Source organism: Oncorhynchus masou, chromosome 14 (genome assembly GCF_036934945.1).
Source record: "Oncorhynchus masou masou isolate Uvic2021 chromosome 14, UVic_Omas_1.1, whole genome shotgun sequence".
Lineage (NCBI taxonomy): Eukaryota > Metazoa > Chordata > Actinopteri > Salmoniformes > Salmonidae > Oncorhynchus > Oncorhynchus masou.
The window spans coordinates 1,532,245-1,547,869 of record NC_088225.1 but is presented as its reverse complement, the minus strand read 5'-3'; the positions used below and the strand labels follow the sequence as shown (position 1 = coordinate 1,547,869).

At 40.5% G+C, this 15,625-nt stretch overlaps 1 protein-coding gene across 1 annotated transcript in view; it reads right to left on the bottom strand.

Annotated features, from left to right (window-relative positions):
* Positions 1-6,278: 6,278 nt before the first annotated feature.
* LOC135553939 (corticotropin-releasing factor receptor 1-like) overlaps positions 6,279-15,625 on the bottom strand; it is a 168,794-nt gene continuing 159,447 nt past the window's right edge. Inside the window, exon 14 of the mRNA XM_064985886.1 lies at positions 6,279-10,823. Coding sequence (XP_064841958.1) covers positions 10,683-10,823 — 141 coding nt within the window. The 3' untranslated portion in view covers positions 6,279-10,682. The remainder of the gene's footprint in view (positions 10,824-15,625) is intronic.

Sequence of the window (15,625 nt, the reverse complement as noted above, 5' to 3'; positions counted from 1 at the left end):
CTTTTGTTATTGACCAAATACTTATTTTCCACCATAATTTGCAAATAAATTCATTAAAAATCCTACAATGTGATTTTCTGGATTTCTTTCCTTCATTTTGTCTGTCATAGTTGAAGTGTACCTATGATGAAAATTGCAGGCCTCTCACATCTTTTTAAGTGGGAGAACTTGCACAATTGGTGGCTGACAATACTTTTTTGCCCCACTGTAAAATACAGCTCTGCACTTAGCAAAAGAGTTCCAGCTGCATTGCTATTTTAGTCATCAGTTAATCTATTGTCTCATCATTGATTTAATAGATTTATTTAAGACATTTTAGGGTTTTCTGTATAGTTGTCTAATGGGGCATATGACAAATATAATAGTTTGTCTTGATTTGTATTTTTAAATAAACTGATATTTACTTTGAAGTCCAAAGTCTAAGAATACAGCTGAAATCATTTATTGACACAGACATGGTGGGAGTAGCAAGGATATCGGAATGCCATGAACCAATACGTTGTGAGTTCAAATCCCAAGTAAGCACAGGCTGAGTAATAATTTATGTAGAAATAAACATTCACAATGTATGTCAAATATGTACAAATAATGTGTGTATCATAAGGACTTGATTTATTTGCAGGGCATCACAAATTGTTATCCCCAAGTGAAAGAAAATATTTGAAACTTCATGAAATGTCACTTGAAGTGATCCAAAAACACATGTTTTCACCTGAAAAATGTCACTTGAAGTGATCCAAAAACACATGGTTTCACATGAGAAGTGTTCCAAAAACACATGGTTTTTCCTTAAGGGACACACACGTCTACACATGCATGAACGTACATTCAAGTCTGACAGAACAACATTGCCACAGACACAGGAGCCAAGTCCATTAAGTTTGACTTGGAAATCGTCTTGGTGAGGTGGAAGATAGCATAACTTTCAGGGGTACACACTCTTAGTGTAATCTATTTTCCCTGTTTACATGTCTGCTTTCAGTTAATAATGCTCTGTGTTATTGAACCCAGACCTCTTCTAAGAAGCTGTAATGTGTTCAGAGAAAGACATATTTCGCTCTATAGAATCACAGTGATGCAAGGGAGCGGTCTCAATGGAAGCAGACTACATAACTAAGCCCTCAGCCCTCATCTGGGCTGAATAGTTTGTAATAAGAAACACAATGAGGATAAAATGCCTTAAGCAAAATTCTATGTAACTATGAAGTGTTAGTTAGAACAAAAACACACCCACACAACTTGAATAACTTGTAATGCTCTCACTTGACGTTGGCTTGACCCGTGGCTCTCTCAACTGAGCCGCTGTGAGGTAGATGTGTTTAGTCAGTTTCTATTCTTCTCCTTAGCCAGAGATTCTCTCATCCACATTAAACCCTCTGGATTTTGCTGGCGGGGGTTTGAGTAAAGCATTTGAATCTCTACCATGTAAAGGGGTCACAAGCTAAAGCTAAAGGGCTTTCAAAAACAAAGTATTGTATCTTTGTAAAGGTGCATGTATGGATTGCTCCGGCTTGGACAAGGCTTAATTACTTTACTTACTTTAAGCTAGAATCTGCAGTTGAAACAATAACGAAAGGGATACCGTGCCTCTGTTTTGGTAAAATGCTGAGGGATGGGCCTGGAGAAACGTAGCCACTCTAAAATTCATAGACAGAGCTATGGAAGCAAGAACTGACTATTTACGATATCAAAATTATAGTTTTAACTATGTCTTGAGGCTGTAAAGTGTTTTGTTTTTATTTAAGTTGCTTACAAACATTGGAGTACGCTTATATTTTGGGTTCTGTCGGGGATCGACAGTTGAACTTAGCTCATGAGGCATTCATCACGTTATATTCTTCAAGAATCAAAAGGGTATGTCATTCATTTATAAGTACACAAATGGATGTTGCAACTACAGATTCAAGCTTTAAATGCGCATGTATGGGCTTGCCATATCAACAGACATGTTTTGCTTGTCATGTGGAAGGGATCAAAGAATCTCTGATCTTCTTCTTAGTCATGCGTTGATGATAGCAATGAATGTCCTGTACATACAGTACAGATAAAGTGACATGTGTCCACCAGTTACCATGGCAGCACAGAAAAACAAAATTCTGTGGGGCATTAAGCCTTATCTCTTGACTGTATTTACACAGTATATATATCTACCATCAAGAAATCAGGTTATCTTCAAAGAGATTGAATGAGGACAAGTATATTAAAGGAGAAGTCAATTGAAGTTGCGTTTTTATATTTTTGTTCAGTAAACATATAGAGCATGTATTATAGCCAGGGCCGTGTATTTCGCGCAATCCCTTGGTATAGTAAGATTTTATACTGTAATTTGAGCCTCATCCAGTAATGAGAATTGCACCAAAAAATGAAATATTTTGTCTGAGGATGGTGTTTGACCGTATGACAAATTGCGTGCAAGCATTTATTTGGAACAATGTGTTCGATTTTCAAAAGAGTCACAAAAAAAAAAACTTGTGGCATTTTGCAGGTACGGGTGCTGAGGGTTCTGCAGTACCCCCTGAAAAAAAATGTAGAATAGTAATTAAAATATATTGTTTATATATCTTTCCTTCTGACATAAGTAGGGCGCATTCAATTGTCTGTATTAGCGGACCGATATACGTAGGTGTATGCAAAGTGTCACGACTCCCACCGAAGGTGGCTCCTCTTCCTGTTCGGGCGACGTTCGGCAGTCGACGTCACTGGTCTACTAGCTGCCACCGACACCTTTTCCCTTTTCTGTTGGTTTTGTCTTATTGGTTACACCTGTTTCTTGTTTAGGTTAAAGTTGGGATATTTAGGCTGGTGATGCCCGCCTGCTTTTGTGCGGGCTTATTTCCTCTGTTTGTGTTGGTGGTTGTGCGATTCTCTTGTTTTTCTCCGGACTGGTTGGGTCCTGTTTTTGGGCAGGTCTTTGTTATGCGCCTGGTGTTTAGGCGTGACCATTTTCCTGCGCCGGAATAAAAAACAATTGTCCTTTACCCTCTGTTCCCTGCACCTGACTCCGCACCCACTGCTCATAGAAGTGCGTTACACAAAGGGGGCAAAAAGTCTCTCAATTGAGTAAAACTAAATAAATGGTTCATATCCAGGAATTCCCATGATTGCACAAAACACAGGGCCCTAATTATAGGATCTTTAGGATACATCGCCGTCAGAAAGTATTTACACCCCTTGACATTTTCCACATTTTGTAGTGTAACAGCCTGAATTTCAAATTTATTAGAATTTGTGTCACTGGCCTACACATAATGATGTGAAGTGGAATTATGTTTTTACATTTCTTTACAAATTAATTTAAAAGGAAAAGCTGAAATGTCCATAGTCAAGTATTCAACCCCTTTGCAAGCCTAAATAAGTTCAAGAGCAAATATTTTTGAAACAAGTCACATAATAGGATGCATGGACTCACTCTGTGTACAATAACAGTGTTTAACATGACTTTTGAATGACTACCTCATCTCGGTACCCCACACATGTATGTACAGTGGGGCAAAAAAAATATTTAGTCAGCCAACAATTGTGCAAGTTCTCCCACTTAAAAAGATGAGAGGCCTGTAATTTTCATCATAGGTATACTTCAACTATGACAGACAAATTGAGAGAAAAAATCCAGAAAATCACATTGTAGGATTTTTAATGAATATATTTGCAAATTATGGCGGAAAATAAGTATTTGGTCAATAACAAAAGTTTACCTCAATACTTTGTTATATACCCTTTGTTGGCAATGACAGAGGTCAAACGTTTTCTGTAAGTCTTCACAAGGTTTTCACACACTGTTGCTGGTATTTTGGCCCATTCCTCCATGCAGATCTCGTCTAGAGCAGTGATGTTTTGGGGCTGTTGCTGGAAAACACGGACTTTCAACTCCCTCCAAAGATTTTCTATGGAGTTGAGATCTGGAGACTGGCTCGGCCACTCCAGGAACTTGAAATGCTTCTTACGAAGCCACTCCTTCGTTGCCGGGGCGGTGTGTTTGGGATCATTGTCATGCTGAAAGACCCAGCCACTTTTCATCTTCAATGCCCTTGCTGATGGAAGGAGGTTTTCACTCAATCTCATGATACTGGCCCCATTCATTCTTTCCTTTACACGGATCAGTCGTCCTGGTCCCTTTGCAGAAAAACAGACCCAAAGCATGATGTTTCCACCCCCATGCTTCACAGTAGGTATAGTGTTCTTTGGATGCAACTCAGTCTTTTTTTGTCCTCCAAACACGACGAGTTGAGATTTCTCCAAAAAGTTATATTGTGGTTTCATCTGACCATATGACATTCTCCCAATTTTCTTCTGGATCATCCAAATGCTTTCTAGCAAACTTCAGATGGGCCTTGACATGTACTGGCTTAAGCAGGGAGACACGTCTGGCACTGCAGGATTTGAGTCCCTGGCGGCGTAGTGTGTTACTGATGGTAGGCTTTGTTACTTTGGTCCCAGCTCTCTGCAGGCCATTCACTAGGTCCTCCTGTGTGGTTCTGGGATTTTTGCTCACCGTTCTTGTGATCATTTTGACCCCACGGGGTGAGACCTTGTGTGAAGCCCCAGATCGAGGGAGATTATCAGCCTTGTATGTCTTCCATTTCCTAATAATTGCTCCCACAGTTGATTTCTTCAAACCAAGCTGCTTACCTATTGCAGATTCAGTCTTCCCAGCCTGGTGCAGGTCTACAATTTTGTTTCTGGTGTCCTTTGACAGCTCTTTGGTCTTGGCCATAGTGGAGTTTGGAGTGTGACTGTTTGAGGTTGTGGACAGGTGTCTTTTATACTGATAACAAGTTCACAGGTGCCATTAATACAGGTAACGAGTGGAGGACAGAGGAGCCTCTGAAAGAAGAAATTACAGGTCTGTGAGAGCCAGAAATCTTGCTTGTTTGTAGGTGACCAAATACTTATTTCCCGCCATAATTTGCAAATAAATTTATAAAAAATCCTACAATGTGATTTTCTGGATTTTTTTTCTCATTTTGCCTGACATAGTTGAAGTGTACCTATGATGAAAATTACAGGCCTCTCATCTTTTTAAGTAGGAGAACTTGCACAATTGGTGGCTGACTAATTACTTTTTTGCCCCACTGTATTTCTGTCCTTGAGCTGTTCTTGTCTAATGATGTTCTGTATTATATCATTCTGTATTATGTTTCATGTTTTGTGTGAACCCCAGGAAGAGTAGCTTCTGCTTTTGTAACAGCTAATGGGGATCCTAAAAAAATACCACATACCAAAAATACATGCAATTATCTGTAAGGTCCCTCAATCGAGAAGTGAATTTCAAACCCAGATTCAACCCCCAAAACCAGGGACTTTTTCCAATGCCTTGCAAAGAAGGGCACCTATTGGTAGATGGGTAAACATAAAAAAACAGACATTGAGCATGGTGAAGTTATTAATTACACTTTAGATGGTGTATCTAAACACCCTGTCACTACAAAGATACAGACATCCTTCCTAACTCAAGCATGGTGGTAGTTGCATCATGTTATGTGTATGCTTGTAATCAGCAAGGACTATGAAGTTGTTTTTAAGATAAAAATAAACAGAATAGAGCTACTGTTAAAGGAAAACCTTTTTCAGTCTGCTTTCCAACAGAAAAATGCATCTTTCAGCAGGACAATAACCTAAAACACAAGGCCAAATATGCACTGGAGTTGCTTACCCAGACAACAATAGATGTTCCTGAGTGGCCTCGTTACAGTTTTGACTTAAAAAGGCATTAAAATCTATGGCAATAATCAACAACCAACTTGAAGAAAAAAAAGTGTAAATATTTTACAATCCAGGTGTGCAAATCTCTTAGAGACTTACCCAGAAATACTCACTGTAATTGCTGTCGAAGGTGATTCTAACATGTATTGCCTCAGGGAGTTGAATACTTATGTAATCAAGATATATTTTTATTTTTACAAATGTTAGAATTTGTCTTCCACTTTGAAATTACAGAGTATTCTGCGTAGATTGATGACAAAAACATACATTTTAATCTCACCTTGTAGCACAAACAAAAGGTGGAAAAAGTAAAGGGGTGTAAATACTTTCTGAAGGCTCTGTACATCTTCATATATAACCCCAGCCACTACAAGAATCTGTGAAACATCTCACTCATGTCAAGTATATTCTATTGAATGCCATTACACTCTGTGGTATCACTCATTCATTGTCACTCAGAATAACTTGCTGTATCTTTTCTGAATTGAAAAATGTAATATTATGTAAAATGTTATTACACAATGATTTCAGTGAGAAGTTATGTCATATGGAAGAGAGGAATGGACAGATTTTTTTGGTTTGTTAAAAAACATTTTAATGCACAATTTATGTAGTAGCACTTCCATATATTTTGAACTCTCTCCACATTTCTCTTATTAGATTGCTATGTATTTTATTTTACAAACTCTGTACAATTTCTCAACGCTTTCCAACATTGAACAAGTAGATTCATAAAACATAATAAATATAATTTTTCCTTCTTGGACATTGAAAGAGGAAAGAAAATTGAATTGCAACATTATCAAACATAACAAACAAAAGTGAAAAAAAATGACATCAACCTACGTATCGCACCTTTCATCATTACAAAAATCTTAAGTAGACACATTGTGGACATAATTAGATGTATTTATCAATCTACGTTATAGGTAATGTTGGCCTGTGTACTTCAACAAAAGCTGTACCCTTTAAATCATGTGATAAATATACAATCCTGTGACATTTAAATAAATACAAATGTTTTCGCTTCTTAGACCTTCACAAAAGACAAACGCAACGTACATACCCGAGAAAGAACACTTACTTACATCGTTGTTATAGTAACTATAACTGCATCGAGAGCAATCGGACAAGACCCCTCTGCACAATACAAAACAATAAAAAAAGAGAAAGGGCAGCAGCATTTCTTATTGAAATGAAGAAATAGGGCAAGAAATAAGAACAGCCTATTGACTAGAGAGCTGCGCTTGTGTCTTTGGAGGATGTTTGTAACCACACACTATTTTGGGAATGGCAAAGAAAAACAAGAAAACATTTGATCACACCGATGTTGCTGACACTCAGTGGTATGACAGCTGACTACACTAATAGCATTCGTGCAAATAACTGGAATTCAATATGAAGCCGTCTGTATACTGTATACTGGATAATGAGAGCCATTTTCAATGTAATTACTATATTGGAGAAGTATGCTGACTACGACACACTTTGAGAGACACTCATAATAATAAGGAAAATCTTCCTGTTTCCTGGAAAGGGAAGGAACATAGCCAAAACGTCCATTTGCTACATAATACTGAAATACTGCATTTGATTGAAAAGGTTTTCAATAGCATCTGGTTACGATAACTGGAATATGTGTTCAGAATAGTCCCCAAAATCTGGAAACAGTGATGTAGAACAGGGTCCTTGGAACATTATAACAGAGAACCAACTGAACTGGCTTTTGAATTCCAGGGTAAATCATTTTGTTATGAGGTAACATAGTTTCATGACAGAGGCAGATACCTGGAATTGGAATGCATAACACTATCATACATTGGCAATTCCATTCCAGACGAATCTAATGCATGTAATAACCTTATGTATCCTGGCTGTTTAGGAGTACATGGTGTGTGTTAGATGACCGTAGCATCCCTGACTGGGTAACAAAGCAGAGCCCACAGGTGACAGGCAGACATAGATGAAGCCGAGTCTGTGATTCTTGTGATAATTTGTTTCAGCGAATAGGATACATCTGTCTGACAATACGTTTTATAACTATCACTGAAAGCGATCTGTAAACAACATTGCCAATGAAATCACACATTTTATTCTGACTGCTTTATGCCAGTGATCAAAAGGGTCCGGGAAGAAAAAAAGGATTCAGATCAACCAATTTTTTGTTGTTGCCTATAGACATATCTGGCAACGGAGGGTTGGCTTTGTTTATGACTTTGCAAAATAATCACAGCGTCTTGTGACAGGGTGCGTCACTTTGGATTTCGATGACTTGTCAGCATGAGGTTTATGTGTCAAATAGTTCATTTCTTTTGGTGTTTTTAATATCAGTTAGCACTTCAGGATGCATTTCAACTGAATACCCACTGTATTGATGTCAGTTCAATATCTAGTTTTCATTTTAATTTGGTTGAGTTGTCAACTAACGTGAATTCAACGTGAAATCAACCAAAAATGTCACCCTATCATTGGATTTAGGTTAAAGGTTGGGTGACAAAAATACCTAAATCCCTTTTTGCAAATCCAATCAGTTTTCCACGTTGATTAAACATCACATAGAATTTTTGAGTTGACATGACGTTGAAAATACTGCATATAGTTGTGTTCCAAAAAAACACAAAGGTCTGTATGAACAAATACATGAAAAACAGCCCTCTATGCCTTTCAAACCCTTAAGAAAAACATCAAAACAACGAACACAGCTGACAATCTGTGAATCAACAATCCCTTTTTCTGTCCCTGTTTGTGCACTATGGCCCAGGAGCATGGCCGCAGGACGACGTTTTGGGGGGGTGCTTTCACTGTTTTTGTTATACTTTTTTAAATGTAGATTTATTAGGGGGTGCTGCAGCAACCTCAGCACCCCTACTTCCCAAGGCTATGCCAGGGGAACATTTTAAGTCAAATCCCAGCTGGTCCCAGTTTCCATCCTTGCCTCTATCTATACCACAAAAGCCCCTTTCATTTCATTCACTTGCTCATTCATAGAGATGTTGCGCAGCAGAGAACAGTGTCAGGATACAGGCTTTGGTACTCTTCTCTCTTTCCTGAATTGTCCCTTGACTCTTAGCTGTCAGCTAAACTAGCTGTGACTTCCCTGCAGGTACAGCTAATTAGCGGACCATGCTGGTCTGTGTGTGAGAGAGAGAGAGAGAGAGAGAGAGAGGCAGATGTGAAGTCCCTGTGGCCATTATAGCTCTCACAGTCCTCTCACAGCTCTACCTACTGGGACGAGCTATCTTCACAACACCAAGTAGCACTTTGGTCTGAATTGCTTTCATCCTGTGCTGTGTGGGGTTGTGTGTGGAAGCCAACTGGTTCTCTGAACCCTGAGATTGAAGCTTCAAGTTCACAAGCTTTTTGGGAGGGCTCCCACAATATTTTTCAGAGAGAGAGAGAGGGAGAGAGGTGAATCTTACTGCAATACATTTGAGACTGGTCCTGTCTAGATAATGTCTATCTGAATATGCATCACGCTATTCCCCTTTGTCAGAACAAACCACAAGAAGTCAACATTCACTCAATCATCTTCCAGACCTTGTGTTCATCTTTTCCTTGTTACTTTGACTTATGAATGTGTAATTCAAAAAAATAATGTTGTGCTATGTGCATGACAATATCTGATAAATGGTTTTATGTTCTGGAATGAGGATCAGATTTTTTATGGTCCTTCATAATGGATGGCTCAAGATGAAAGGAACATGTATTACCAGTACCCACTGGATTTAGTACAGATAAGTTACGCAAGTTGTAGAGATGAATCAACCAAAACATCCATGTTCCTCTCAGACCTTAACATATCTAGCCCAATTCTTTAAAAACAAAATGAATAATTGGCATTTCTCCCAATCTCGCTTTTAACAATGCTATGATAAAGTTGTGTTACTACAGTGCAGGTAATTTGGGAATTTGAAATAAATAAAAGTGCTTTCAAAAAGGAGTGCTTATCCAGTTGAAAATGAACACCTTTTACAACCTCACTCAACAGAACATTACTTTGACAAGTGGGTACCAATTTTCACAGTTCCTTCACATTAGCAACAGTGTTGGATAACGTCACATCCCCTTTTTCCACATGCACAATGCCTTGGTTGTTGCTTTAAGGATAATGAGGAAGGCATCCATCTTCAATGGAGGCCAAAGATTTCACATCGGAACAGGGTCTCCATGAAGATCCATCAGAAAAACAGCAGGAAGGAAAGGGAGAATGTTTTCTAGAGACAGCAGTCTGGACAGACCTGAAATGAATGGTCCATGGCAGTCATTCCCTTTGCAGCGCCAGCAAGCATAGCCAACTCAAAGTTCAGAAATGTTTCTACAGAAAATAAAAACATGCAAAGGAACAAGAATCAAATGGTTGTGTCTATGATCTTGAACAGGTCAGTCCAACAGGGATCATGTATTTGACACTGATACAAGCACGTGTCCCAGTACCATTTTCTTCCCACTCTCAAAGTCTTGTTATGGACTCCAACTCCATTCATATGGACTCCAACTTCTGGATTTTGCAGAATTAAAAAAACAATAAGAGAAAAATAAATTTACTGACGAACAGGTGAAAAAAATAGATCTGACATCAAACGTCACCTCTCAACTGAATCTGCCAACGCCACAGGGATTGTACCAATACCCTGTGCTGCCTTTTGGCAAAAAGTCAGCTCCTGACATTACTTTTTTTGGTCATTGTCATCATGAGCCTTCGTAGCTTTCGGAGGGAACGCACTGAGCGAACGTACCTCAATATATCAGCAGGCGAGAGACTAAAGAGGTCACCGCTCCCCTGGGAGGGGGTCTGTGAGGTTGGTATTACAGACCAAGTGTACCCTGTGTGAACCATCACGGTGCGGTAGCTGTTTCCCTCGGTTGGTTTGGAGAGAAGAGGGGAAAGAGGTGCTCTGCTGTGGTGGACATGTTGGAGGGGTGGTTGGCGGAGAGAGGTTAGACGGGGGCTTTCAGCCAAAGCAGAGTTTTGTTGGTCCTCAAACAGCCGATGACTGCTTGATGCTGTGGAAGCTGACCCTCGTGGGCGACGTGGGGATGGACATGGCGCGCGCCACTCGAGCCCTGATTGAATGCTTGTCCTGCCAGCGGTGCCATCTCTTCCTAACCGCAGAACGCACCTGAGAGGATAGCACAGAAGGCAAGAGAGAGAAGGAGAAAAAGAGAGAAAATAAACATTGATTTTGGTTGGTCTGATGGTGTAATTGTTGACTAAAGAAACATTTCAGGGCAGAAACTACATAATCGGCAATGTCAGTTTGATTGAATACCACTTATCGTTAACTGGCAGGTTAAGTGAGTTTCCATTGAATTGTTTTCACCTAATTCAAATATTTATCCCATACTTCCAAATTGTGGTAACCAAGGAGAAGAGGAGGACAGTGTTGGGACAATGCCATGGGGTTAAAACTTGTGCTACACCATGAGGACCACCCTGTATTCTCGAATAGCAAGTCAGTGACATGATGAGAACTACTTTCCTTATTTGCTTTCGGATCTTATTAACCTCATTAGAAGCCCAACCGTTGACTGGATGTATCAAAGGATACGTGTTACAGACCCCTTTCTCACTAATAATTTAGTTTACAAAGGAGAAGCAGCACTATGTTCTTTGGCTCCCTGGTTTAAGTATGCTGAAAAGATCCAAGTCTAAGTTTGGGTTGTTCCCCTTCTAAACTTATATTCATGACACGGTGTGCTCCATAGAGCTTCTACATCTTGAACAACATTCTTTTTCTTCAGCAGGAAAGTGTTTATGATTATGACAATTAACGCTCATAGGCATAATGTTTGTATCCATGATTCTACTAACACGCAGGCATTATGTAAGACGCCTATCACATTCTCACAGGCTGGGAAGCTGTACACATGTAGATGCCAGTATATTTATTTCAAGCCAACGTGTTTGTTTTTTCACCCGCTTCTAAAGAACTAGAGTAACAAGCAGCTCTATCTTTTCACTTTGTCTTATCATGTGATACCCTGCAGGGTCCATTGGAACACTTCACACAGTTGGCTGTGGAATTGAAGGAATTGTGTCACAGAGGATGACGACTGTGTACAGTAGGGGTGTGAACACAGTAAAGACACTTGTTTATGTCTGCGAATAGAGCCTTGAGTGTTTATTAGGGAGTACAGAAAACTGGATGCAGTTTATCACAGTGCCATCCGTTTTGTCACTAAAGCACCTTATACCACCCACCACTGCGACTTGTATGCTCTAGTCGGCTGGCCCTCGCTACATATTCGTCGCCAGACCCACTGGCTCCAGGTCATCTACAAATCATTTACATTACATTTACATTTAAGTCATTTAGCAGACGTTCTTATCCAGAGCGACTTACAAATTGGTGAATTCACCTTCTGACATCAGTGGAACAGCCACTTTACAATAGTGCATCTAAATCATTTAAGGGGGGGGGGTGAGAAGGATTGCTTTATCCTATCCTAGGTATTCCTTGAAGAGGTGGGGTTTCAGGTGTCTCCGGAAGGTGGTGATTGACTCCGCTGTCCTGGCGTCGTGAGGGAGTTTGTTCCACCATTGGGGGGCCAGAGCAGCGAACAGTTTTGACTGCTAGGTAAAGCTCCGCCTTATCTCAGTTCACTGGTCACGATGGCAACACCCATCCGTAGCACGCGCTCCAGCAGGTGTATCTCACTGATCATCCCTAAAGCCAACACCTCATTTGGCCGCCTTTCGTTCCAGTACTCTGCTGCCTGTGACTGGAACGAATTGCAAAAATCCCTGAAGTTGGAGACTTTTATCTCCCTCACCAACTTCAAACATGTGCTATCTGAGCAGCTAACCGATCGCTGCAGCTGTACATAGTCTATTGGTAAATAACCCACCCATTTTCACCTACCTCATCCCCACACTGTTTTTATTTATTTACTTTTCTGCTCTTTTGCACACCAGTATCTCTACCTGTACATGACCATCTGATCATTTATCACTCCAGTGCTAATCTGCAAAATTGTAATTATTCGCCTACCTCCTCATGCCTTTTGCACACAATGTGTATAGACTCGCCTTTTTTGTACTGTGTTATTGACTTGTTAATTGTTTACTCCATGTGTAACTCTGTGTTGTCTGTTCACACTGCTAAGCTTTATCTTGGCCAGGTCGCAGTTGCAAATGAGAACTTGTTCTCAACTAGCCTACCTGGTTAAATAAAGGTGAAATAAAAAATAAAATAAAAAATAAAATAAAAATGATAACTGTATATTCATGATTATAGATAGAATAGCTGCCTGACAGTTTGAGTGCAGTATGGGAGTGCTGGAGTGATTTCATGGAAAAAAGGAAAAAGGAATCACTTTCCCGCTCTTTTCTCAAAGACTGGAAGCCTTTCACACATAAGAGGCTGTAATCAGGTTTCCATGTCACCTTTTTATCAGAGTAAAGTTGGTTGGATAAAACATTTCAAGCCTGCTGGAAACATCTAATTTGTTGACAAAACCAAATATGTGGGCTATTTTTTTGTTGTCTGTGAAATAAAATGTGATAATTGCAGTAGAAACACTTTTATCTGCACATATTGACATACTACCATCATTTTGAAGTAAACTTGCATTCACGCTATGCTATGTTGTGCGGTCCTCCCACTGCGAATTGGCAAAGCATGCACAGTTTATTAGCTTATTATTAACTTCACAGGGTGGTGAAAGTGCACGGTAATGAGCTTAATGCTCCTTTCCAATAACTATTGATGGTCTTAATTTGTATGGTAGGGACATGATTATCCATAATTAGCTGCCAGTTGAAAAACAAAAATAATCCTGGTCTTATCCATAACCTTCTAATCTACCCTTCGAGCTGTATCTGCGAGCTGTTGGCTAGAGCTGTTGACCAGGTGGCGAATCGCATCTCTGCATGTCTGGCAGACATATCAGTGTGGATGACGGATCACCACCTCAAGCTGAACCTCGGCAAGAAGGAGCTGCTCTTCCTCCCGGGGAAGGACTGCCCGTTCCATGATCTCGCCATCACGGTTGACAACTCCATTGTGTCCTCCTCCCAGAGCGCTAAGAACCTTGGCGTGATCCTGGACAACACCCTGTCGTTCTCAACCAACATCATGGCGGTGGCCCGTTCCTGTAGGTTCATGCTCTACAACATCCGCAGAGTACGACCCTGCCTCACACAGGAAGCGGCGCAGGTCCTAATCCAGGCACTTGTCATCTCCCGTCTGGATTACTGCAACTCGCTGTTGGCTGGGCTCCCTGCCTGTGCCATTAAACCCCTACAACTCATCCAGAATGCCGCAGCCCGTCTGGTGTTCAACCTTCCCAAGTTCTCTCACGTCACCCCGCTCCTCCGCTCTCTCCACTGGCTTCCAGTTGAAGCTCACATCCGCTACAAGACCATGGTGCTTGCCTACGGAGCTGTGAGGGGAACGGCACCGCAGTACCTCCAGGCTCTGATCAGGCCCTACACCCAAACAAGGGCACTGCGTTCATCCACCTCTGGCCTGCTCGCCTCCCTACCACTGAGGAAGTACAGTTCCCGCTCAGCCCAGTCAAAACTGTTCGCTGCTCTGCCCCCCCAATGGTGGAACAAACTCCCTCACGACGCCAGGACAGCAGAGTCAATCACCACCTTCCGGAGACACCTGAAACCCCACCTCTTCAAGGAATACCTAGGATAGGATAAGTAATCCTTCTCACCCCCCCCCTTAAATGATTTATATGCACTATTGTAAAGTGGCTGTTCCACTGGATGTCAGAAGGTGAATTCACCAATTTGTAAGTCGCTCTGGATAAGAGCGTCTGCTAAATGACTTAAATGTAAATGTAAATGTAGAGCTACAGTTGAAGTCAGAAGTTTACATACAGGTCATTAAAACTAGTTTTTCAACCACTCCACAAATTTCTTGTTAACAAAATATACTTTTGGCAATTCGGTTAGACAACAACTTTGTGCATGAAACAAGTCATTTTTCCAACAATTGTTAACAGACAGATAATTTCACTTATAATTCACTGTATCACAAATCCAATGGGTCAGAAGTTTACATACACTAAGTTGACTGTCCCTTTGAACAGCTTGGAAAATTCCAGAAAATGATGTCATGGCTTTAGAAGCTTCTGATAGGCTAATTGACATAATTTTAGTCAATAGGTGTACCTGTGGGTGTATTTCAAGGCCTACCTTCAAACTCAGTGTGTCTTTGATTGACATCATGGGAAAATCCAAATAAATCAGCTAAGACTTCAGAAAAAAATGGTAGACCTCCACAAGTCTTGTTCATCCTTGGGAGCAATTTCCAAATGCCTGAAGGTACCACGTTCATCTGTACAAACAATAGTATGCAAGTATAAACACCATGGGACCACGCAACCGTTATACCACTCTGGAAGGAGACGCGTTCTGTCTCCTAGAGATGAACGTACTTTGATGCGAAAAGTGCAAATCAATCCCAGAACAACAGCAAAGGACCTTGTGAAGATGCTTGAGGAAACGGGTAAAAAAGTATCTACATCCACAGTAAAATGAGCCCTATATCGACATAACCTGAAAGGCCACTCAGCAAGGAAGAAGCCACCGCTCCAAAAAAAATACAGATTACGGTTTGCAACTGCACATGGCGACAAAGATCGTACTTTTTGGAGAAATGTCCTCTGGTTTGATGAAACAAAAATAGAACTGTTTGGTCATAATGACCATCATTATGTTTGGAGGAAAAAGGGGGAGGCTTGCAAGCCGAACAACACCATCCCAACTGTGAAGCATCATGTTGTGGGGGTTCTTTGCTGCAGGAGGCACTGGTGCACTTCACAAAATGTAATGGCATCATAAAAAAGGAAAATGATGTGGATATATTGAAGCAACATCTCAAGACATTAGTCAGGAAGTTAAAGTTTGGTCGCAAATGGGTCTTCCAAATGGACAATGACCCCAAGCATACTTCCAAAGTTGTGG